The sequence below is a fragment of the Bos indicus genome, chromosome 6 (assembly GCF_029378745.1).
Source record: "Bos indicus isolate NIAB-ARS_2022 breed Sahiwal x Tharparkar chromosome 6, NIAB-ARS_B.indTharparkar_mat_pri_1.0, whole genome shotgun sequence".
NCBI lineage: Eukaryota > Metazoa > Chordata > Mammalia > Artiodactyla > Bovidae > Bos > Bos indicus.
The window spans coordinates 72,005,772-72,029,179 of record NC_091765.1 but is presented as its reverse complement, the minus strand read 5'-3'; the positions used below and the strand labels follow the sequence as shown (position 1 = coordinate 72,029,179).

The following is a 23,408-nucleotide window of genomic DNA, read 5'->3' as shown; positions in this document are numbered from 1 at the left end:
GGCACTCAGCTTTCTTCACAGTCCAACTTTCACATCCACACATGACCCCTGGAAAAACCATAGCCTTGACTAGACAGACCTTTGTTGGTGAAGTAATGTCTCTGCTTTTGAATATGCTATCTAGGTTGGTCATAACTTTCCTTCCAAGGAGTAAGCGTCTTTTAATTTCATGGCTGCAATCACCATCTGCAGTGATTTTGGAGCCCCCCAAAATAAAATCTGACACTGTTTCCACTGTTGCCCCATTTATTTCCCACGAAGTGATGGGACCAGATGCTATGATCGTAGTTTTCTGAATGTTGAGTTTCAAGCCAACTTTTCACTCTTCTCTTTCACTATCATCAAGAGGCTTTTTAGTTCCTCTTCACTTTCTGCCATAAGGGTGGTGTCATCTGCAAAGCTGAGGTTATTGGTATTTCTCCCAGCAATCTTGATTCCAGCTTGTGCTTCTTCCAGCCCAGTGTTTCTCATGATGTACTCTGCATATAAGTTAAATAAGCAGGGTAACAATATACAGCCTTGACGTACTCCTTTTCCTATTTGGAACCAGTCTGTTGTTCCATGTCCAGTTCTAACTGTTGCTTCCTGATCTGCATACAGGTTTCTCAAGAGGCAGGTCAGGTGGTCTGGTATTCCCATCTCTTTCAGAATTTTCCACAGTTTATTGTCTGCACTAATTGGGGATCTTTGGTGGCAAGCTATAGAAACTAACTTCAACTAACTTAAGGGCTCCCTATTACTCTCTGACTGCAATATGGGAAGAATATTGGGTGATTCACAGAATCAGAAGAGAACCACTTGATCTTGGGAAGATCAAAAACAAGGGCAACTTTGGAGATCTTTATAGAAGACTTTTATGGGTGTTCTCTTTTGGTGTGAAATGGACATGATTTAACTCTTAAGTACTTTCATTCAAGCAGTGTCACCTGCCCAGATTCACACTCCTGGCAGAGATGGACAGTCTGATTGGCCCAGCTAGTCCAATCATCTGCCTAATCTTTGTAGAGCATGGGGACTCTGATGGATAACCTTACAGGATCCAAATTATCCTACTGTGATATAGGAAGAGACACAATCTATGTCTAGATTATTGTGATTATTTTATATCCCCTGATGCAATATTATAATTTATCAGGCAGAAAAGACAATCTATGGTACAAAGACAAGGCTAAGAGGCAGGAAATTATTAAGGCAAGGGACCCAGAGAATAAGCAGAGAAATCACAATTCTTAGGATGATGATGCCCTAGGAAGAGGACATAATTTCAGCCTCCATCAGTAAAAGTTAAAGTATTCATCTATTGCACTCTCTTGGCTGTTCCTCTGCTCTCTTCTAGAGAACTATTCCCTGTGATAAATTTTATGGTTTGAACAATCTTACAGCAGATTACTCCTCCTGAATAAACAAATATGGAAATGAATTTTTATGAACGTTATATGTAGTTCATTTCATTTATAGCTGTAGTTAAATAAACTTGGCTTTTAAAAAGCTAAGTAAAATTATAATGAGTGAATTTTAATACATACCACTTTAAGATTTTTTTTTTCCAAATTAAATTTAGGGCCTACAAACTGTCTTAGGAAAGCAGGTGGTGTTTTGGATTAAATTTTGTATTATTCCACTACTTAGAAATCCTTTTAGAAAGTTCTCTTTCCCTAAGTGCTACAGTATTGACTGGTCAACCTGACCTCAAAGTAGTTGTAGAGGATCGATGTTGGCTTAGTTACAGCTTGGCAAAGACTGGGAGGTAAGATAAGAGCTGTTGGTCCAGAAAAACAACCCAAGATAAAGGGTTCTTTTAAACTATAGCAAATGCAGGATATATTATATTCTAACAAAACAATATAAAATTTCTGCCAAGCAATTCTCAGACCTTTCTGCACATATTTTTAAATCATCTGCAAAACTATAATGATCATGATTGTGTAATGAAAATAGAAACCTCTAAAGATTAATAGTAACATATGGATAATCATTAAAGAAATTACATTCAATAACCTAAATTTTCATACAATTGCACCTACTGTTTATATACATATTATTTTTTGATGTTTGCATGTTTTAATACACATATATCATTCCATGTTTAATCTTTTTCTTTTATGACTCAGATAATCCTCCTACGTCATGATCACAGCAGCCATGGCTCTCATTATCTCCTATCACAACATACCAAGAAGAAAGAAGATATAGAGGCTAAAGACCCTGTATGTCTTATGAACTTTCTGTTTTTTTCAGGATGGACAATCTCTTTGGGGATCTCTTAGCAGACTTCCTCCTAGATCTCACTGACTAGAGCTGGGTTTACACAAATATGTACTCCTCAATCAAACACAGGCAAAGGAGAGCTGGACTATCATGGCCAGCTGAGACCAGGGCAAGCATGCTGCCCATTATGATTTGGGAGGTTTGTAAAAACCTGGGCCCCATCTTCAGAGATTCATATTTATTTGGCTAGAGTAGGGTGCAGATATCAAGATTTTTAAACCTTTCCCCAACTCCTCTAATATGCAGCAGGTTGGGATCCAAGGGTCTATGCCAGCTTTGATTTTTCACTTTTGTCTGGCCTGTTCCTACTCTGTAAAAAGCAGAGCTCTGTTAGCAAGGAGGAGCAGGCAGACCCCACAGCTCACAGTGTCTACCAGAGGAACTGATAGTAGATCAAGTAAACCCACCTCCCTAAGACAGCATATCTGAAATCTACAGAAGACATTGTTCATTTAGGCCTTCCATGAATTTAATTCATCAGTCTTTATAGAATGTATACCACTGTGAAGACCCTGTATATGTATAAGGTAAAAGCTGGGAGTAGAGCACACTTTATCTTGTAAGTCCAATCTCCTTGTAACAACCTTCACTCAGCACCTGGAATGAGATCCACATCTAGTTACATTAGGCGCTAGGTTCAAGCAGAGAACAGAGCCTCTGCCCTAATGCAACTTACTTTCAAGAATACAGCTGTGCTCTAAACATTGAAGAGAATTGTAAAGAAATACATGTGATGGTTTCCTCCTTCCATGAATTAACAATTCAAGTCTGCCTGTTCACGTTCCACTTTTTAAACTCAACATTTGTTAAGTACATACATGTTTTAGACAGATACTGTTAAACAAAATGATTCTAGTCATAAAGACTGCAGGCTTAGATATAGGGGAGATATACTAAAGAAGTTGAAAGACAAACATATTTCATGTTATACTAAGTGCCATGAAGGAAAAGAATAGGCTCTTATGAGAGAGTTACAGGGCAATATAATTGAAATCAAAGGAGATCCAAAAGACTAACTGTTTAATGTGAGATGGAGACAAATATAAAATTCAGATTAAAGCACATTCCTTCAATTTCTTAATTTCTTTTCCACTACCTTCTCCTCCAGCTGACTATGATGGAACTTCCTGAAAGACTCACCATCTTGCAAGTGAAATTGATCGAGATGTTATCTCAGAGAAGCTGCTTTCTCAAGATTTTTGGGCAAGACATGTGCTCATAGACTGATGTTTCTTTGTCTTGCTTGCTATATTCTCCATTTTTTCTTATCACCTGATTTCCCTTCTCTTCATATATTCCTCTCCCCCTTTACATCTGCTCTATTATCTTTTGTCTTCCTTTTTTCAAAATATGAATTACTCCTAAATGCACTTAGTCCTATACTCACTCAGAAATTAAGTTAGCATTATACCATGCTTGGAGAAGGAAATGGAAACCCACTCTAGTATTCTTGCCTAGAAAATCCCATGGACAGAGAAGTCTGGTAGGCTACAGCCCGTGGGGTTGCAAAGAGATGGACACAACTAAGCACCTGTGCATACCAGCATATCATATCATGATGCTGCCAAATATTAAAAACTGAGAACTCAAAACCACAAGCACACATGCTGTCTTCCAAATGACCAAAAAAATAAAAAAAACAAAACAACAACAAAAACAAAACCCCAAATTATACTAATTTGTTCAGAGGTATGAATGATGTCGCCTACACCACTGTAATTGACTATGCCAAAGCCTTTGACTGTGTGGCTAACAATAAACTGTGGAAAATTCTGAAAGAGATGGGAATACCAGACCACCTGACCTGCCTCTTGAGAAACCTGTATGCAGATCAGGAAGCAACAGTTAGAACTGGACATGGAACAACAGACTGGTTCCAAATAGGAAAAGGAGTACGTCAAGGCTGTATATTGTTACCCTGCTTATTTAACTTATATGCAGAGTACATCATGAGAAACACTGGGCTGGAAGAAGCACAAGCTGGAATCAAGATTGCTGGGAGAAATATCAATAACCTCAGATATGCAGATGACACCACTCTTATGGCAGAAAGTGAAGAAGAACTAAAGAGCCTCTTGATGGAAGTGGAAGAGTGAAAAAGTTGGCTTAAAGCTCAGCATTCAGAAAACAAAGATCATGGCATCCAGTCCCATCACTTCATGGGAAATAGATGGGGAAACAGTGTCAGACTTTATTTTTTGGGGCTCCAAAATCACTGCAGATCGTGATTGCAGCCATGAAATTAAAAGACGCTTACTCCTTGGAAGGAAAGTTATGACTAATCTAGACAGCATATTAAAAAGCAGAGACATTACTTTGCCAACAAAGGTCTGTCTAGTCAAGGCTATGGTTTTTCCAGTGGTCATGTATGGATGTGAGATTTGGACTCTAAAGAAAGCTGAGTGCCGAATAATTGATGCTTTTGAACTGTGTTATTGGAGAAGACTTTTGAGAGTCCATTGGACTGCAAGGAGATCCAACCAGTCCCTCCTAAAGGAGATCAGTCCTGAGTGTTCATTGTAAGGACTGATGTTGAAACTGAAACTCCAGTACTTTGGCCACCTGATGCGAAAAGCTGACTCATTTGAAAAGACCCTGATGCTGGGAAAGATTGAAGGCAGGAGGAGAAGGGGACGACAGAGGATGAGATGGTTGGATGGCATCACCAACTCAATGGACATGAGTTTGAGTAAACTCCAGCAGTTGGCAATGGACAGGGAGGCCTGGTGTGCTGCAGTCCATGGGGTTGCAAAAAGTTGGACATGACTGAGCAACTGAATTGAACTGACACCACTGTAAAACTTTGCAACTTCAGCTGTGAATTGTAGACCTGTAGCAGTGATATTACCTGGGATCTTGCTAAAAATGCAGAGTCTTAGATCACACAAAACCTGTATTTCAACAAGATTCCTCGTTGTTTCATATGTACATTAAAGTTGGGGACTTGCAGATGCAGAAGATCCCAGAACAGAGTTCAGTTCGGTTGCTCAGTCATGTCTGACTCTTTGCGACCCCATGAACCGCAGCACGCCAGGCCTCCCTGTCCATCACCAACTCCCGGAGTCCACCCAAACTCATGTCCATTGAGTTGGTGATGCCATCTAACCATCTCATCCTCTGACATCCCCTTCTCCTCCTGCCCTCAATCTTTCCCAGCATTAGGGTTATGAGAATTAACAATCTTACTTCTTAGACACCACTGTATAGTTAACCTTCTTGGCATAGCCATTTTTGCTTTCTCAGCACTTTTTCATTTCTTTATATTCTCTAAGTTATCATATGTTGCTCTTTTCCTATCCCATCTGTAGCATACAATATTATAGATCTCTAAGATCTAGAAAATTGTAGCTGATTAGAGTCATCCACTGCCTTTTCTTTTTTCATTCATCTTATTATTTAATTTTGAAAAGCTGTATGTATTAAACTTTGTTAGTTTCTAATTCCTTAGAATAAACAGATACTAACACAAATATGAACTGAGACATATTAATTAACCAATGTATATCTTTAATAGGAATCATGTATATCTTACTTTCTCAAAATTTCTATCCAGTTATTTAGATAATTTTGTTATTTGAGGTGCTTACTTTTTTGGATTCTTTTCTAAGAAGTATTTTGCTATCTGCCTTTTCTTTAAATAAGAGCCATACCACGTCAGGTAAAATTAACCTTGGCCTGTTAACAGAAATATTAGACAATGTTTGGTCTTTAGATGTTTAAATATATTTATATCTGTAACATTCTTGAGAGGGAGGTTACCATTGTGTGGAATATCAGCTCTGATAATACTTGGCTTGAACCTTGAGCAATCCAACCAACCTTGGATCTTCTTTGGCTCCAGATCATCTACAAATGTTAAGGTTTTTTCCTATGTCAATAAAGAATATATACACACATATATGAGTTTGATTTTGCTTTTAAATTGAATGTTGAGCTAACATAAAATAAGATTTATAAGGTATGTGTAAGGTATAAAGTATCATAGTACAATGAAATCTATGTAGCCACTGCCCAGTTTAAGTAAAATAATATACCTTTAAAATCCTGCCCCTGCTAGATACCATAATCTTCCCTTTCTGGTCTCTAATCACTCCAGAATTTTATGATCATTTCCTTGCTTTTTCTCAGTTATACCACACTTGTAACTCTAAATACTACTTATTTTGAACTTTTATATTAATAGAATCATATGGTATACATTCCGTGATTGACTTTTTTTTTAAACCTGACATTATTTTCGTGGTATTTATCTGCACTATTTTTTGTAGACAAAATTCACTAATTTTCACTACTGTACTGGCAAATAATGAATATACCTTAATTTATCCATCTACTATTAATGGGAAGTTGGATTATTTGCAACTTTTTGCTATTAAAACTGTACTGAGGGACTTTCCTAGTGGCCCAGTGGTTAAGAATCCGCCTTCCAATGCAGGGAATGTGGGTTGATCCCTGGTCCAGGAACTGGGATCCCATATGCCATGGGACAACTAAGCCTGAGCGCCATAACTAGAGAGAAGCCCACAGGCTACAATGAAGATCCTGATGTAACCAAAAATAAATGTTAAAAAAAAAAAATGAAGCCAATGTATTGATAGGGTCTTTGTGTTTATGCATTAAGGACATGAGTCTCTTTATAGCAGTGATTCTCAGTCCTGAGTACCACTGACTATGTTTTACGGTAAATGACATGTAATAATTCTTATATATTGATTTTAAGAACTTGCTTTCATACAAATGAAGCACATGATAAATTTAAGAATAATATTACCACATTTCAACTTTTTGGAAAATGTATTTCGGACTGTTACACAGAATCACGTGATCCTCAAAATTCAAGTTTACAACTGATCTTCACAAGAGCCTTATCCATATAAACATTAGTTATTCAGAAGGAAAAATTCGATACAGTATTTTAGTAGTTACATGATTTGTAACCAATACTGAATTACTGAAAGCTGAAGAACTCTCAATGAATTACATAGGATGACCACTCCCAAATACAAGAAGCAAGACAATAAAGGAAAATTTTCTGTTCAGTCATAGAAAAATGATGAAGGCATTTATGATGAGATAAATGCTTTGTTAGTACACAACCTACTGGGCGAATAAAACTGCCACATAGGTTGGTAGTTTTGCTCTTGAATATATGTGGTATGGTATTACTCATTTTGGAGAAGAAAATGACAACCTACTCCAGTATTCTTGCCTGGAAAATTTCATGAACAGAGGAACCTGGTGGGCTCCAGTCCATGGGGTTGCAAAGAGTCAGACACACTGAGCATGCACACATTACCCATTTGTTTGACATTAAGTGATACGTAAAACTTCAAGTCTGAGTTCTCAAAATGGTTGCTTGGTATTTCTGAATAGTGTCTGGTGTACTCAGAGTGTTACTTTTTGTTTATCTTTTCTTCTTTTATAAGGTTTAGTGGGACTGTGCAATGCTGGAGCAATAGTCCAGAATGTCCTGAATAGTGAATTCCATTGTAACACCAGATCCAGGGTAACAGCGAGCTATCAAACCTTCAAAATGCTTGTACTGGCGAATAAATTCATCCTGCATGGAGTGCCACACCACCTATAAACAATGAAAGTAAGAGTCACTAAACTACAAATGGAAATAATACGTAAACAAGAATGTAGAAATATTGTCAAGACATATTCTAAGCATTTAGGATAGCATAATAGTTAATCACTGTGGACGGTGACTGCAGCCATGAAATTAAAAGATGCTTGCTCCTTAGAAGAAAAGCTATGACAAACCCAGAAAGCATATTAAAAAGCAAAAACTTCACTTCACTGACAAAGGTCTGTAGAGTCAAACTATGGTTTTTCCAGTAGTCATGTACATATGTGAGACTTGGACCATAGAGAGGGCTGAGTGCCAAAAAATTGATGCTTTTGAACTGCTAGAGAAGATTCTTGAGTTCCTTGGACTGTAAGGAGATCCAACCAGTCAGTCCTAAAGGAAATCAACCCTGAATATTCATTGGAAGGATTGATGCTGAAGGTGAAGCTCCAATATTTTGGCCACCTGATGCGAAGAGCTGACTCACTGGAAAAGACCCTGATGCTGGGAAAGATTAAGGGTGGGAAGAGAAGACAGACGGTGGCAGAGGATAAGATGGTTAGGTAACATCACTGAGTCAATGGACATGAATTTGAGCAAACTCTGGGCAGTCCAAGGGGTCGCAAAGAGTCAGATATGACTGAGTTGAACTGAACTGGGAGCGAGTGAAGGACAGGGAAGCCTGGTGTGCTGCAGTCCATAGGGTCACAGAGTCAGGACTAAGCGACTGAACAACAACTGTTAAGAATGTACATTCTGAAGCGAGATTCCTAACTCCTCAAGTGACCTTGAGTATATTACACCACTCTTCTGTGCCTCAAGCCCCTTATCTATAAACTGGGTAGTGATAATAATACCTTCCTCACAGGTTCAAATGAGATTAAATGAGTGAATGTATGTAAAGTGCTCAGAATAGTGTTCGACACAGTAATGTTTATTACATTTTAGCTGTTATTGTATCTGTTCCAATATCCAACACAGATGTGGCTATGTACAACTATGTATGAAATAAGACTAAGGATTAAATGAAATTTCACATCAGATGAAGGTTTAATTTCTTTATCTAAAATTAACGATGCAAAACACTTCTTGATGACATGGAGGACACCAAGATGAGTCAGACTAATCATGAGCAATCAAAGGATTCTATAATCGGGAAGTGGAAACTAAAATGCCGACAGATATAAACAGAAATCAACAACACTGTAAATCAAAAATATTTCAGTCAAAAAAAAGCAAATGAATGAACAGTCCCATAAAAAAATAAATTTTAGACAACTATCAAGACAGAATTTGACACACACACACTGACATATTAGTAATATCAATAGTTTACATTTATTCGACTTATTTCATATCAGCACAGTACAAAGTGCTTTATGTATGTATTATTCTATTAAGTCTCATGCAACCTGGTGAGGGTGGGTACTATGAACGAACACCATTTCTATCTGCCAGTTCAAAGAGTGCCTTCTAGGATTTTTCCTTGTAAATCTTAAATGTCACAAATCTTAAATTCCTAATAGTCAGCTTAAGACTATTTTACTAAACAGCTTTACTTACACTTTTTGCTTATCTTCTTTTAGCTCACAGTATTTCTTCCACTGGGAATGCCACTTCTACTTTATCTGTTAAGTTAGTATCTGACTTCCAGAGACTAACATAAATGCTTTCCTTCAGGAAGCCTTCCATGATGCTAAAGTCAGAGTAATTCTTACTCATTTCTAACTGAGGTTTAAATCTGACTCTATCATACATTAAGTATGGGATCATGGTCACATTACTCTACCTCTCTAAGCTCTGATTTTCACATGTATAAAATGGCAATGGAAATAATATTAGTGCCCAGCTACAGAGTAGAGGTATTATTTCTGCTTTTCAAATAAGGAAACTGAGGCTCAGAGAGGTTAACTAACTTGCTCCAAACCAGGTAGCTTTACCTGGAGGCAGATTATGAACCCATATCTAGGCTCCTATGCTCAGAATCACTCCACCGTACCATACACCATTCCATTCCCTTACTACCCTCCAAACTAAAACAAAACACAAAAAGTTAATGAAAAACCCATCCCCAAACAAAAGCAAAACAACTTAATGTCTCAAAACGATACAACAGAAATATAAAATACACAGATAGCCATATAAACTTGTATAAATATTCCTTTCTTCCTCACAATTTATTAATCTTGTCTGCATTTTATATGGCGCTTTTCTCCTGCACTAAAATTAGAAAATGTATAGCATTTCTAGAGGAATATTTTGGGGGAAATAGATATATATAAGGATGTGCAATCTAGGTAGGTTAAAAGAACTAAAGCATACCTGAAGTAAGTTCTCCTCTTCACATAAATGTTTATCAACCTTCTTGTAGAGATTATCGAGACCTTTTTTCACTTCTTTTCCAGGATACTCTTTAATAACTTTTCGGAGTTCTTGCTTGTTAAACGCAAGTTGATAGCTCACTTCCTCCTCTCTTATACCCTGTGCTACCCGAGCTTCAACACCTTCAAAGAAATGCTTCAAGGAAATGAAAAGTAACAATGGCTAAGAACGGCTCTCATTACCACTTAAATTAAAAAAAAATCTGATTACAAAATACTATATATCCACTGTGTAAAAATCAGACAGTGTGTGAAAATATAAAGGATAAAATAATCATCAGCTTTTATCAAACTACTCAGAGATAAGCACTGTCAAAAGACTAGATTTCCCTCTAGTCTTTTGATGTGTGAGTATGAAAATGAGATTATAATTTTGTATGCTACATTTTTCATTTAATATTTTATGTTTTCCCCAAAATATATATTTCAATGGCTGCATCATGTTCCATCCAATGACTATACTATGTTTACTCATTCCTCCAGTATTAATATTTTTTACTTTTTTTCTTGAAGTTGGCAAAATCTATTCATCAAAAACAAAATCTATTATAAATACAGTTACAAATAACTTTCATACATAGGTATTTACCCACATTATTGATGACTGTCCAGCATACATTTCTAGGACTATAATTCCTCAGTTGAGGAGTGTAATTGTTAAGTATTCTGGAGATTCTTCATATACACAAATTGCTTCCCAGGAAACTTCAATCACTTTATACTTCTGTCAGCAGTGTATGAGACTATTTTATCTTATCATACCATCATCAGCATTATCATAATTAAAAAAAATCTTTATCATTTTGAAAAGTAGGACTTTCCTGGCAGTCCAGTGGTTAAGACTCTGCCCTTCCAATGCAGACAGCATGAGTTGGATCCCCGGTGGAGAGATGGGAAGGGGAACTAAGATCCCACATGCCAAGTGGTGTAGCCAAAAAAAAAGTAAGAAAGGTTTGTCATTTTATTTCAATATTCTTCAGCTAGAAAAATATCTGCTTTTCATATGCTCAGTAAGTACATTCAGAACTCTTACCATTTCTATATTGGGATCTTAGTGCTTTCCTGATTGATTTTAAAAAGGTCTTTTATATTAAGTATACTGACTATTGTGCTGTTATATTCTTCTCAGGTTGCCTTTTAAGTGTAATTTGTTTTTTAACATGCATATTGATTGGCAAGTCTTTACTTGAGTACAACAGGATTTAATACAAGTCAAATCCCCTCACTACTATTCTCTAAAATTTTCTTATGCAATTATTTATTTATTCTTCTTAAATTATTACATTTTTAATAATAATTTTTTAGACAAATCTGTTCTGGATATTTAAAAATTTTTTTCTACACAGATTTTTATTTTTTTATTTATTTTTCTATACAGATTTTTAATTGGTTATTATAACATATAGGAAACAAATTGTTTTTTGATATATATATATATCTTGACTAGGTTAAAAAACCTATTTTACTTTACCAGATAAAATAACCTCAACATATTATATTCAGGTAATTATAACCCTGAGGGCTTCCCAGGTGGCGCAGTCACAAAGACTCTGCCTGCAGATGCAGGAGACACAAAAGACACGGATTCGATCCCTGGGTTGGTAAGATTCCCTGGAGGAGGAAATGGCAATCCATCCCAGTATGATTCTCTTTTTACATATCTTTATGTTTCGGTCTTACTGCATTGGCTAGAGCTTCTATAACAATATTAAATAATAAAGGATTTATCAATGTTTCTGCTTTAAATTTGATTTCAAAGGAAATTCCTTTATGTTGCAGTTACATTATCATGCAGGCTTTAGGTCTGAAACAGACCCTTTACCCTAAAGGAATATCTGTCTGTTCTTCAGTTTATAAGGCACTGGTTCTGCATTTGAATTGCTTGACAACAGATAGACAATTTTTATTTGCCTCTAATTTCAAAACATAGAAGGTGACTAATCACACTGTGGACATAATTTGTTAGAAGGGTCCATTTAAGCTTCTACTATGTTGCAAAGTTCTCTAAAACTACCATTTCTCATGTTTAAAGATCAGATTTGCTCTGGGAAATGACAAATCAAGAAAGGAAGGATAAAGAAAAGGCAATGAATAAAACAATTTTTTATTTTCTTTATATCTTGATAGAGTTTTCAAAATCTTCATCTGAGCTAGGGATAAAGGTTAGCTATTTATGAGGTAAGAAATGGAAGACTGGTATAATGGAAAAGGCTAAATCTATGGTTAATCCCCCTGCTTTGCTAACCTTTTATTTACTTTCAGTTTCTTCATCTGTAAAACAAGGATAATGATATCTTACCCCACATCATGGTTTACAAGAATTAAAAGAAATAATGTATATAAAACATCTAGCAGTGTCTGAGCAACTTCAGTATCTCAGTCCATCCTTCCTTATCCTCCTGCACCAATGAATGAGCAAACTTAAAACAAATGTCTGTTGTGTTACTCACATGTAAACACAGGTTCAAAACCAGGAAAAATATACTGAATGAAAATATGCTTACATTTAGTTTTTCAAGAGGTTGTCCTAAAGAGTATATGACATAAGACTGAAGGTGATCTGTGTATTTTTGTTTGGCTTCTTTTTTTTCAGCTTCTAGACATGAGATTTTCAAACGTGAAAGTGTTGCAAAAATATGGTGGAAGTTTTCCATCATGACTACATCCCTAGGGGTCTTCTGGCTTTCGTTTGCTACTTTCTCCACTAAAACAAAAATGGAAAAAATATAACAATACCCTGGTATGAATATGACCACATTTAGCTATGGAAAAATTACATGATTTTTTTCATTTGTAAGTTTAAGAAGTAAGCACATTTCTGGACTTAATCAAATAAAACATACTGTATTGAAGGATCAACCTAAACCGAAATAAAATATCATTCTAAAACAGTCATATATATATATATATATATGTATAAATTTGGATTCCTATTTCACATCTTTTAGCCAAACAAATTCTAAATGGTTCAGGTGCTTAAAATGTTAAAAGCAAATAAATGAATGCAATCTTAAGTACTAAGAAAAATGAACCTAATTTAAAAAATAATTCTGTGACAGTATGAACTCTCTAAGAATGGCCCAAAACTTAGAAGTCATAAAGAGAAAGATGAATAAACTTGACATATAATTTGGAAGCTCTTACACAGTAAAACATACCATAAGCAAAACTGATTTATATCCTTCTAGGTTAATGAAGGATAACAAGACTGATAATACCGAGAAATACTGGGTATCGAGGCAGATGTGATAGAAACTTTCACCAAATGCTCAAAGGACTAAACAGGTATAATCTTCCTGTGTGGTTATTTGGCAGAAACTCAACAGACACAAAACTTTCGACCCAGTAATTATTTCTAGTAATTGATCCTAGGGAAATTATTGGACAATATACAGAAATACACAGAAAACTGGAAACAAACCAAATGCCTGGTAACAGAAGATCTGCTAAGTAAATAATGAAAGATCTAACTCTATGTAATCATTAAAAGTGATTATGGTTATCTACATTAGTAGACAAGGAAAGACACTAGAATCATAGAGTCTAGCAGGTTCCAAAACAGTGTGTAAGGTATGATAAAACATTTTAAAATTAGAGAACACACCGTATGTGCATATATACCAGGGAGAGAGATATACTGAAAAGTTTAGACAGGTAAAAATTAAATGTTACCTTTGTATGATGAGATTACAAATTACCTTTACTTTCTTCTTGATTTTTAAAGTCAGTTTGCTGATTTGGGGGGGTATGTAATGAGCATATACTACTTTATAATCAGACAAAGCAAAGCTACTTTGAATTTTAAAAGAAATATCAACTATATAAACATTCAGTCATATAATTTATCATCTTTCCCCTAAATCTGTTTCCACCAAAAATGTATTATCTGTAACTGTTGAGATAATTCTATTTTTGTCATTTTTTTTAGCTTTAAAAATTCCTGAATTGATGCAGTCAGATCATTTATTTCAAATTAAACACATCCACACTGTTTCTGTAACTTAACTGTATGATGTGACATAGATGATGAATTACACTATTTTAGCATTAATTTGGGCTTCCCTGGTAGCTCAGCTCAGAGAAGGCAATGGCACCCCACTCCAGTACTTCTGCCTGGAAAATCCCATGGACAGAGGAGCCTGGTGGGCTGCAGTTCATGGGGTCGCTGAGGGTCGGACAAGACTGAGCGACTTCACTTTCACTTTTCACTTTCATGCATTGGAGAGGGAAATGGCAACCCGCTCCGGTGTTCTTGCCTGGAGAATCCCAGGGATGGGGGAGCCTGGTGGGCTGCTGTCTATGGGGTCACACAGAGTCGGACACGACTGAAGTGACTGGTAAGGAATTGGCCTGCAACGCAGGAGACCCAGATTCAATTACTGGCTCGGAAAGATGCCCTGGAAAAGAGATAGGCTACCCATTCCAGTATTCTTGAGCTTCCCTGGTGGCTCAGATGGTAAAGAATCCACCTGCAATGTGGGAGACCTGGGTTTGATCCTGGGGTTGGGAAGATCCCCTGGCAGATTGCATTGCAACCCATTCCAATATTCTCGACTGGAAAATCCCGTGGACAGAGGAGCCTGGTGGGCTATAGTCCATGGTGTTGCAAAGAGTCAGACATGACTGAGTGACTAAGCACACACACATACAGACATCACTGTTGATCATCTCGAGAAGACTCTTGCTAAAATGCAAATGTAATCCACGAGGTCATTTTTGTGTTTAAAAAATGAATTTAAAATTTACATAGTGATAGCCCATATGAACCCTAAAATATGAGTAGTTCCTGGTAAATACAAATGGGTTTTACATACTGTTTGATTTTCAAATTTAAGAAATCTTTAATTTCAGAAAACAAAAAAGACTATAGACTATGGAAAATAATGAACACATCTGTCCCCCAACTTCTAACTTAATCAGAAATAATGAAAACAACCAACCAAAAATACCAGAAATAAAGAAAACCACCACCAAAAACTTCTTCATAATATAACAAAAGCTTACCATTAACAAATACTCCTCTGATAAGTTTAGTATATGCTTTATCTAGATCTCCACGACGCTCAGCATTTTTAAAGATTGATTCTGCAAGTCCAGCAAATTCTTCAAATTCAGCAACAAATGGGAGAATTCCTACTTTACTCTTCTTTGAGATCTTTACTTCTTCCATTTGCCTTATTTGGTTACTCTAAAGTTAGGCAGAAAACAAGGGAGAAAAATAGCTAAGCAACCTAGAAAGAACATACAATTAAAAGCAAATATATATACCACAAAGGCATAATGTAATACCTAGAACATTTTGGACATTTACTAATCAAAGATTAATACAATATGGATAACTAAGAAAAACTATTTCTAGAGATTAAGAAGTACATATATATTATTTAAGAAACTAAAATCAAGGAAAAAAATCCAAATTCTTCAAAACAAAATGCACTCAAAGCTTGTGAACATCAGGTCTTTGTTTAAAGTAAAAACAACCAATGAACACTTCTACCATTTATAAAAGGTAAGTATATAGTGATTGCCCATTTTGGGGCAGAGCAGATACCAGAGCACACACAAGATCTCTCAAGATTATTTCTGGTTGGTGGCTATATAAGTCAAGTTGAGAACCACAACCATTTCCAAATCTCAACAGCCTAAAATTCGTTTGGATAGAGAAGTTCTATATTTTGGGGGTATGAGAACAGAGAAGGAGAATAGGTATTTCTACTGTGGATTTGCATTATATAGTTTTCCATGTATCTATTAGTTGTTTACTCTAAATCTGTATAGCAAAGTACTTGTGTAAGATGGATACAAATTACAAATAGACACATAGACAGAATAGACACTTTGGTTCAAAATAATCAATTACGATTCTGTGTACTTCCAGGGGATCTAGTTCTATCCCCAGTAAGAAGTACATTGCCAAAGTGTTGAATCATTTTCAACTCCTACCTAAAATTTCATTGTGCTGAGATTCTGGGGGTATAACCTGAAAACCATATGACATGTAGAGATTAGAAAAGTAATTGTTCTTTTGTTCAATATGGTATTGGAAGTCCTAGACAGAACAATCAGACAGGAAAAATAAATAAAAGGAATCCAAGTTGGACAAATAATTCTAAAACCTGTACGGAAACACAAAAGATCATAATAGCCAAAGCAAGCTCAGGAAAGAAGAACAAAATCAGAGGTATTATGCTCCCTGATTTCAAACTATACTACAAAGTTATAGTCATCAAACAATATGGTACTGGTACAAAAACAGACATGTAGATCAATGGAACAGAGTGCCCAGAAATAAACCCATCCTTCTATGGTTAATTAATCTATGACAAAAAAGGCAAGAATATACAATAAGGAAGAGACACCCACATCATATCATTTACAAAGGTTAAAGAGTACAAAACCACATCACTATAGTGTGAGGAATCCTAAAAAGCAAAGTAAATGCAGGTAAGAAATGTACTGGAGTGCAGTGTCCAGCCTGGTATTACTTGATATGTTTCTAATTTTATCTCTAGTTCTTGGTAGGCTAATCTTTTTAGCCCTGTTCCTTGAAGAACACTTTGGGCTTGGCCACCAGATGAAAGTACTAAATTCAGATGCTATCTATTCCACTTTCTGCAGTTGTCTGACATTCATTCTTTGGCTCAATACACACAGAACCATTCACTACTTTTTCAACGTATGCCTCAGGTCCAGATCTTGTCCCAAGTACCAAAACACGTAACACTTACTGAGCACACACAACTGACTGGACACTGTGAAAAGACTTGAGTTAAAATAAGAAACAGATTGATGACAACCAACAGAAGGAACCATCCTTCTCCCTTTAGTGACAAAAGGTAAATCTTTCAGCTGCTGTCACTTCAGTCGAGTCCGACTCTGTGCAACCCCATAGACGACAGCCCACCAGGCTCTCCCGTTCCTGGGATTCTCCAGGCAAGAACCCTGGAGTGGGTTGCCATTTCCTTCTCCAATGCATGAAAGTGAAAAGTGAAAGTGAAGTCGTTCAGTCGTATCTGACTCTTAGCAACCCCATGGACTGCAGCCTACCAGGCTCCTCCGTCCATGGGATTTTCCAGGCAAGAGTACTAGAGTGGGGTGCCATTGCCTTCTCCAAAATCTTTCAGAAATACATGCAATTTAGGGAAAAAAGATGACTTTATACCTTTGTCTAGGTTAATTTTACTAAATTTCTTCACTTCCCAGTTTTGAGAGTAACATGAATATTCTTCAGCAAACTATAATTACTACTGTTATTCCCTGGTAACTCAGATGGTAAAGCATCTGCCTACAATGTGGGAAACCTGGGTTCGATCCCTGGGTCGGGATGATCCTTTGGAGAAGGAAATGGCACCCCACTCCAGTACTGTTGCCTGGAAAATCCCATGGATGGAGGACCGTGGTAGGCTACAGTCTATAGGGTCGCAAAGAGTCAGACACGACTGAGCGACCTCACTTTCACTACTGTCACCATCATCACCATTACAATTGGTCAGTTACGAGCTCTTGTTCTGTACCAGGCAATGTGCTAAGCACTTCATCTGAACCCATGTCTACATCTACCTGACATTATTACATCTTACACTTTTAATAATTACATTCAACTGGATTGAGAGATATTACATTAAAGTTTCATATAATAGTTTTATTTCACCGATAAGAGCAACAAAATCTTCATAGTCTAAAAATGTATAGTGTTCTCATGATTAGTGTCCTAGCTATTCTTATTCTATGTCACATGGGACTCAGTATCTTAGACTTTAGTAATTCTTTATGTTCCTTTTGGCTATCAGCTTACAATCAGACCTTACAGGTTTATCATCACTTCTGAAGAAATCTGAGTAGGGAAGAGGATAAGTGGCCAAATTTCATAATATTTCAAATGCCAGTGTAATCATTTGGAGGGGAAGGAGGGTTAACAAGTCTGTTGAGGTGACATTTAAGTTTCTACGGATGGCTTTTAAACTTTCAGAAATCAGTAAATATTATTTTTAAAAAGTATAAAAGATGATGTGGATTTTAATTACCCTTAATATTTTTATTATTCTCTCATTATTCTATGGGCTTCCCTGGTGGCTCAGCTGGTAAAGAATCCGCCTGCAAAGAGAGAGACCTGGGTTCGATCCCTGGGTTGGGAAGATCCCCTGGAGGGAATGGCTACCCACTCCAGTATTCTTGCCTGGTTAATTCCATGGACAGAGGAGTTTGGCAAGCTACAGACCATGGAGTCACAAAGACTCAAACATGACTAAGCGACTTTCACTCACTCATTATTCTATGGCTATTCAAGCACTGGATTTAATTTAGAGGTTACATAGTAGAATAATTCAGATGATAAATACCTACTTTTACATATTAATACTAAATATATTAGTAAAATGAAACTCTTTTTAGAACCTGGCCCAATCCTGTTCATATCTATGAGCTTACCAAAACCTAACAGAAAAAATAAAGTTAATGATTTTTTTCCTATTAGAAGGAGAAAAATGATAACTGCCAAAAGTTGTCATAAGAACAATTTATTCTTAAAGCAATATGACTAAAGCTATTAAACTAAAAAAAATACTTTAATCAACTTAAATAATCCAAATATTAATTATCCTATTGTAATATGTTAAAAGAAGAAAAACAATAAATTCAAGTTTCAGTTGTTTCATTAAATCTATGGTCACTATTCAGTCAACTGGGATTTCAGTTACTTAGTGGATCTCAAGTGTAATAACTGCTGCCTCTATGCCAGCTACTCCAGAACGTGCCATGATTCACAGTGTAGACGGGACACTACTTGGCACAGCACCATCCAACTAACCCTGCTCCTGTATATTGCAGCCAATACCTGCTTCAAGGCTTGGGGGATATGAACAGTAGATCCCCTGGTGGAAACCTGGAAATCTTTTAAATATATATATATATACACATACGCGCGCGCACACACACACACACACACAGATATTTTACAATGGTTAAGAGTTCTAAGTTATTGGGGAAAAAAAAAAAAAACTCAACTTACAATACATTTGTCAAAGTTCCTTTTGACAGTCACCAAAACATTTCCCAATGTAGTACTCAGAAAAGAAGCAGGGTCCACGTTTTGTGCAGTCCACACATGATGACTCATTTTGACTAGCATGTAAAGGGAGTTAAAGCTATCAATTTTGTCTCCTAATGCAATCAAGTTGTTCAGTTCTGGCTCAATGCAGCGAAATATTTTAATCATCATTTGGCGGATCATATCTTTCCTGTTCAGAAATACAAAACAGAAAAGTTATTACAAGCTTCAGGTGTATTCACCTTTAACTTTAATCCCCTCAGTATACACAAATGACTAAAATTTGATATTTCAACTAACACTGTCCAAATAGTTAATTATTCTAGAATGGTTTCCAATATAAACATATTTTTTTGAGGTTGCATTTTATCACTCAAAATAACGTTGTCCTTTGTAGAACTGGGTCCTGAAACGTGCTTTGTGATTTCTGAGAAATATACTACAATTCAAATGCTACTTCCTACCAGCAAACATCAAAATTGACTGCATTTGTGTGATTACAAGAGCAAAGAAAAGCCGAAGAGCCATAAATAGCACCAATTTTACTTCACTGAGATGTTCTGTAAGACACTGGGCACACAGATCGGTGCTCTGAGTGTTGTCAGTTATGGACAGAAATCTGGACTCCTCACTGGGCAGTATTCCTTTCTGCTCAATTGAAAGTTTGTTTTTTTTTTACAATAAATAACAGATAGTAACAAACACATACTCAGATGAAACAGGCAGTGGTGTGCCAGCATTATGTTGCCGTGACAAAGTTCCTCCATCTGTGTCCTCTGCTTCAGTCTGCAAAAATTATTCAGGTACTTTACATAATAAAAGACTAACAAATTGACGAGTTTAGTTTATATAGCAATAGCCTGCTCCAGTCTTAAAATTCTTAGGAGAGAATATATTATGAGAAATAATGATTTTTAAAGGTAGTATTATCAATGAAATTATATAATTTAATATGTTGTTTCAGAATATTCAGGAAAAGCTTTGTTTTTAGATTTTACCCGAGAATGAGAAGTTGTGTTTGTGTGTGAGCACATTTCGTGGGGGGGGTGGGGGGGGGGTGGGAGAGAAAGGTAGAGGAGACTCAGAGGGAGTGTAGGAATGAGAGGGCAACTTAATAAAGAGCTGAAAACATCTAGGAACGTGTTCAAGGGAGAATTTTGAAAATTAAAATCATTCTAATAAAACTCGAGCATAAAAAATGCTGCCAGAAGTTCTTATAGAAACTAACAAATTTACTAGCAATACCATCTATAAGAACAAATCCCTTAACCATTTGAAAGACTTAATTTCTCAGTCATTTGAGGACTGTTTTTATATGTTGGTTCTTTTAAAGATCATCTTAATTTTTAAAAAACCACTCGATTTGCATTGTGCTTTTAAGTTCTTTAAAATACTCTAGCAAATGTCTCATTTTATTTTCTTACATTATGCTACCAGAGAGCCATGTTCAATAGGCATTATTATACCCATTACACAGATGAGGAAAAATAGGGATTAAATAATTAGTTTAAGGTCTCAGAGTAAGAAAGCCGTAAGAAAGATTCTGATTTGAGGCCCCACCATTTTTTTCTTTCTTGCTTTCATTTATTTTTTTAAGACCACGGGGGCTTCCCTGGTGGCTCAGCGGTAAAGAAATCTGCCTGCCAATGCAGGAGCCACGGGTTCAATTCCTGGGTTGGGAAGATCCCCTGGTGAAGGAACTGGCAATCCACTCTAGTATTCTTGCCTGGGAAATCCCACGGATAGAGAAACCTGGTGGGCTATATAGTCCACGGGGTCGCAAACAGTCGGACACAACTTAGCGACTAAATAACAACAAATATACATTAAAACATAATTTTTTAAATTCTATTTACTTTTTCTTGATCACTAAAACAATACATTCGCTCTTTAAAAATATATTTTGCCAAGTAAACTTAGACATTTCCCCCATTCATCAATTTGGAGAATGTTTAGGCCTAAGATAGTCTAGAATATTAGATTAGATGCCCAAACCCTATCCCTTTTTTTATTGTCTTGTATGATAAAAATTATTTTAAATATCCTTACAATGTAAATGTTTTCTGTTCTGATACTGAAATTATGACAACATATTGATTAAGCTAATTATGATACAGAGCATAAATATGAGCTAATAAATAAATGTCACCCATACCACAGTTCCAGGCATACTCTGATGTTGCTGCAGTTTGAAAAATTTACTTATGAAGTCTTGTTCTGCCAGACACAGGGGCTCCAGTTCACTCAGTACCTGTTCAAAGATCTGAAGAAAACCAAAATGATCCTACAAAGAACTGAACAAAATGCTTAAAATAACATTCCCCATTTACTTTTCTCCAGCAACCAGGGAAGCTTTATCTATAATCTTAATGGAATCCCCCAAACAAATACTTCCAAGATTGACAGGACAATGCAGTATTAATGAGGCATAACAGGGTCAGAACATACCTAAAACAAAACTGACAACAATTATTCACTTGGAATCTGAAAAGAGGAACATAGAGATAAAACTATTTATAAACAATTTAGCTTCATAAAAGTTGTTTCCTCCTTGTAGTCACTCAAATAACTGGATTGACAATGCAAGCTCTTTATGATTTATAACAAATTTTAATAAAGCTGTTATGTCATTTAATTGATGAATCACATTTCAGTTGCCATTTGACCAGTATTTTTTTTTTTTTAGATTCAGAAATGGAAAGTAAGACATGGATAATTAAAAGAGTCAATATAGCCCAAATCTTTGAACACAATGAAAGCAATAACAAACTGGTGCTAGAAAACTGACAGTAATGTTTAAGAAACATGTGTTATTTTATTTTACCTTATCAAATTTGGTTCTGTCTGCAACATCGAGATCAGAGGCTGACATGTTTCCCATATCCAACAAGGAAGATGACTGCGATCTGCGATTCCCTGAACTCTGAACACTGAGTTTATTTAGACTAGAAGTAGATCCAGTTAATTTCCCGGAACTTCCATGAAGACCTAAGAAATGATAAAACTTTAAAAGTTGTGACCTTCATGAATAAAAGATCCATGGCATAAATCAGGGCTCTCTTCTACTGTCCTGGTCTTCCAGGGCTCATATTAGTTAGGGCACAACTCTACCATATGAAAAGGATGTAGAGTGTCTTTCTCTTTCATTAAGATTTGTGTTCTACTTCTGAGCATATGTAAAGATAGGTGAAATCATACAGAATCACAGAATAAGACCGAAAGGGATCTTAAAGATCACACTGTACCCTGCCCAGTCTCATTACAGTTGCCTGATGATTTTTCTAAAGTAGATGAGGATTTCTTTTCCACTCAGAAGATATGACTATGGATGAAAGTCACTGATCCCCTAGAATACTAGCTAACATGATGATTGTATTTCTAGAAAAAAACTGCCATATTCCAATGTTATTTGCCTCTACATTAAATCAACATATTAGGCTGAACCATATGAAACTACCAACACTCAATTATTTTTGCCCTACTAAAAATGTCAATTACACATGACTCAATACATTCCTGAACTCAGACACTTGTTTTTTCAGCAAGTGAACTGATTAAAGTTCTTTTAAAAACTAAACAAAATGAAAAGGAAAAAAAAAAAAAAAAAAAAACCCTGAATATTTGTTGTATTTAAAATACAACTAAAATATAACACATACGGTATTAACTATATTAATAAGGGACATCTGAGTTTAGGTATAAACACAGGTATCCATAATAGCCATGAGGAAAAATGAGAACAATATGTCTGGACAATATCCTACATACATCAAATAATTAAAGGATTTTATTTTTACAAGCAAATGTGATATTTTTATTCAGAATTAAATTTAAACAGTAAAACATTTTTATTCTTCTTGACTATTTCTCAGCTAACCTGTATTATTTGCTAATGGTCAGAAGGGACAAATAATAAAATAAGTGATAAAAAATATGATATATAGTTAGTTAGAGACAAACTTTGGCTTCATTATGCAAAATCTGACCATACATACAAGAAATTTTATAGTTCCTAAACACAGCCTGAAAACAAAAGTATAATGGTTAAGACTTTATATAAATTTCTGACTACCCACCATACATGTTTAACCATATTACATATTTCTTGGATGTAGTCATACCACTTCCTTTCTGTTGGTTT

At 35.9% G+C, this 23,408-nt stretch overlaps 1 protein-coding gene across 8 annotated transcripts in view; it reads right to left on the bottom strand.

The window, feature by feature from the left end:
• Positions 1 to 7,043: 7,043 nt before the first annotated feature.
• Positions 7,044 to 23,408, bottom strand: part of EXOC1 (exocyst complex component 1) — a 53,292-nt gene continuing 36,927 nt past the window's right edge. For all 8 annotated transcript variants that reach the window (XM_070791458.1, XM_070791457.1, XM_070791460.1 and 5 more), the window contains 8 exons: positions 22,092 to 22,255; positions 21,423 to 21,530; positions 19,977 to 20,053; positions 19,229 to 19,457; positions 15,226 to 15,409; positions 12,726 to 12,925; positions 10,163 to 10,357; positions 7,044 to 7,849 (listed from right to left, as the gene is read on the bottom strand). In XM_070791458.1, the coding sequence (XP_070647559.1) occupies positions 7,697 to 7,849; positions 10,163 to 10,357; positions 12,726 to 12,925; positions 15,226 to 15,409; positions 19,229 to 19,457; positions 19,977 to 20,053; positions 21,423 to 21,530; positions 22,092 to 22,255 (1,310 nt within the window). In that variant the 3' untranslated portion in view covers positions 7,044 to 7,696. The remainder of the gene's footprint in view (positions 7,850 to 10,162; positions 10,358 to 12,725; positions 12,926 to 15,225; positions 15,410 to 19,228; positions 19,458 to 19,976; positions 20,054 to 21,422; positions 21,531 to 22,091; positions 22,256 to 23,408) is intronic.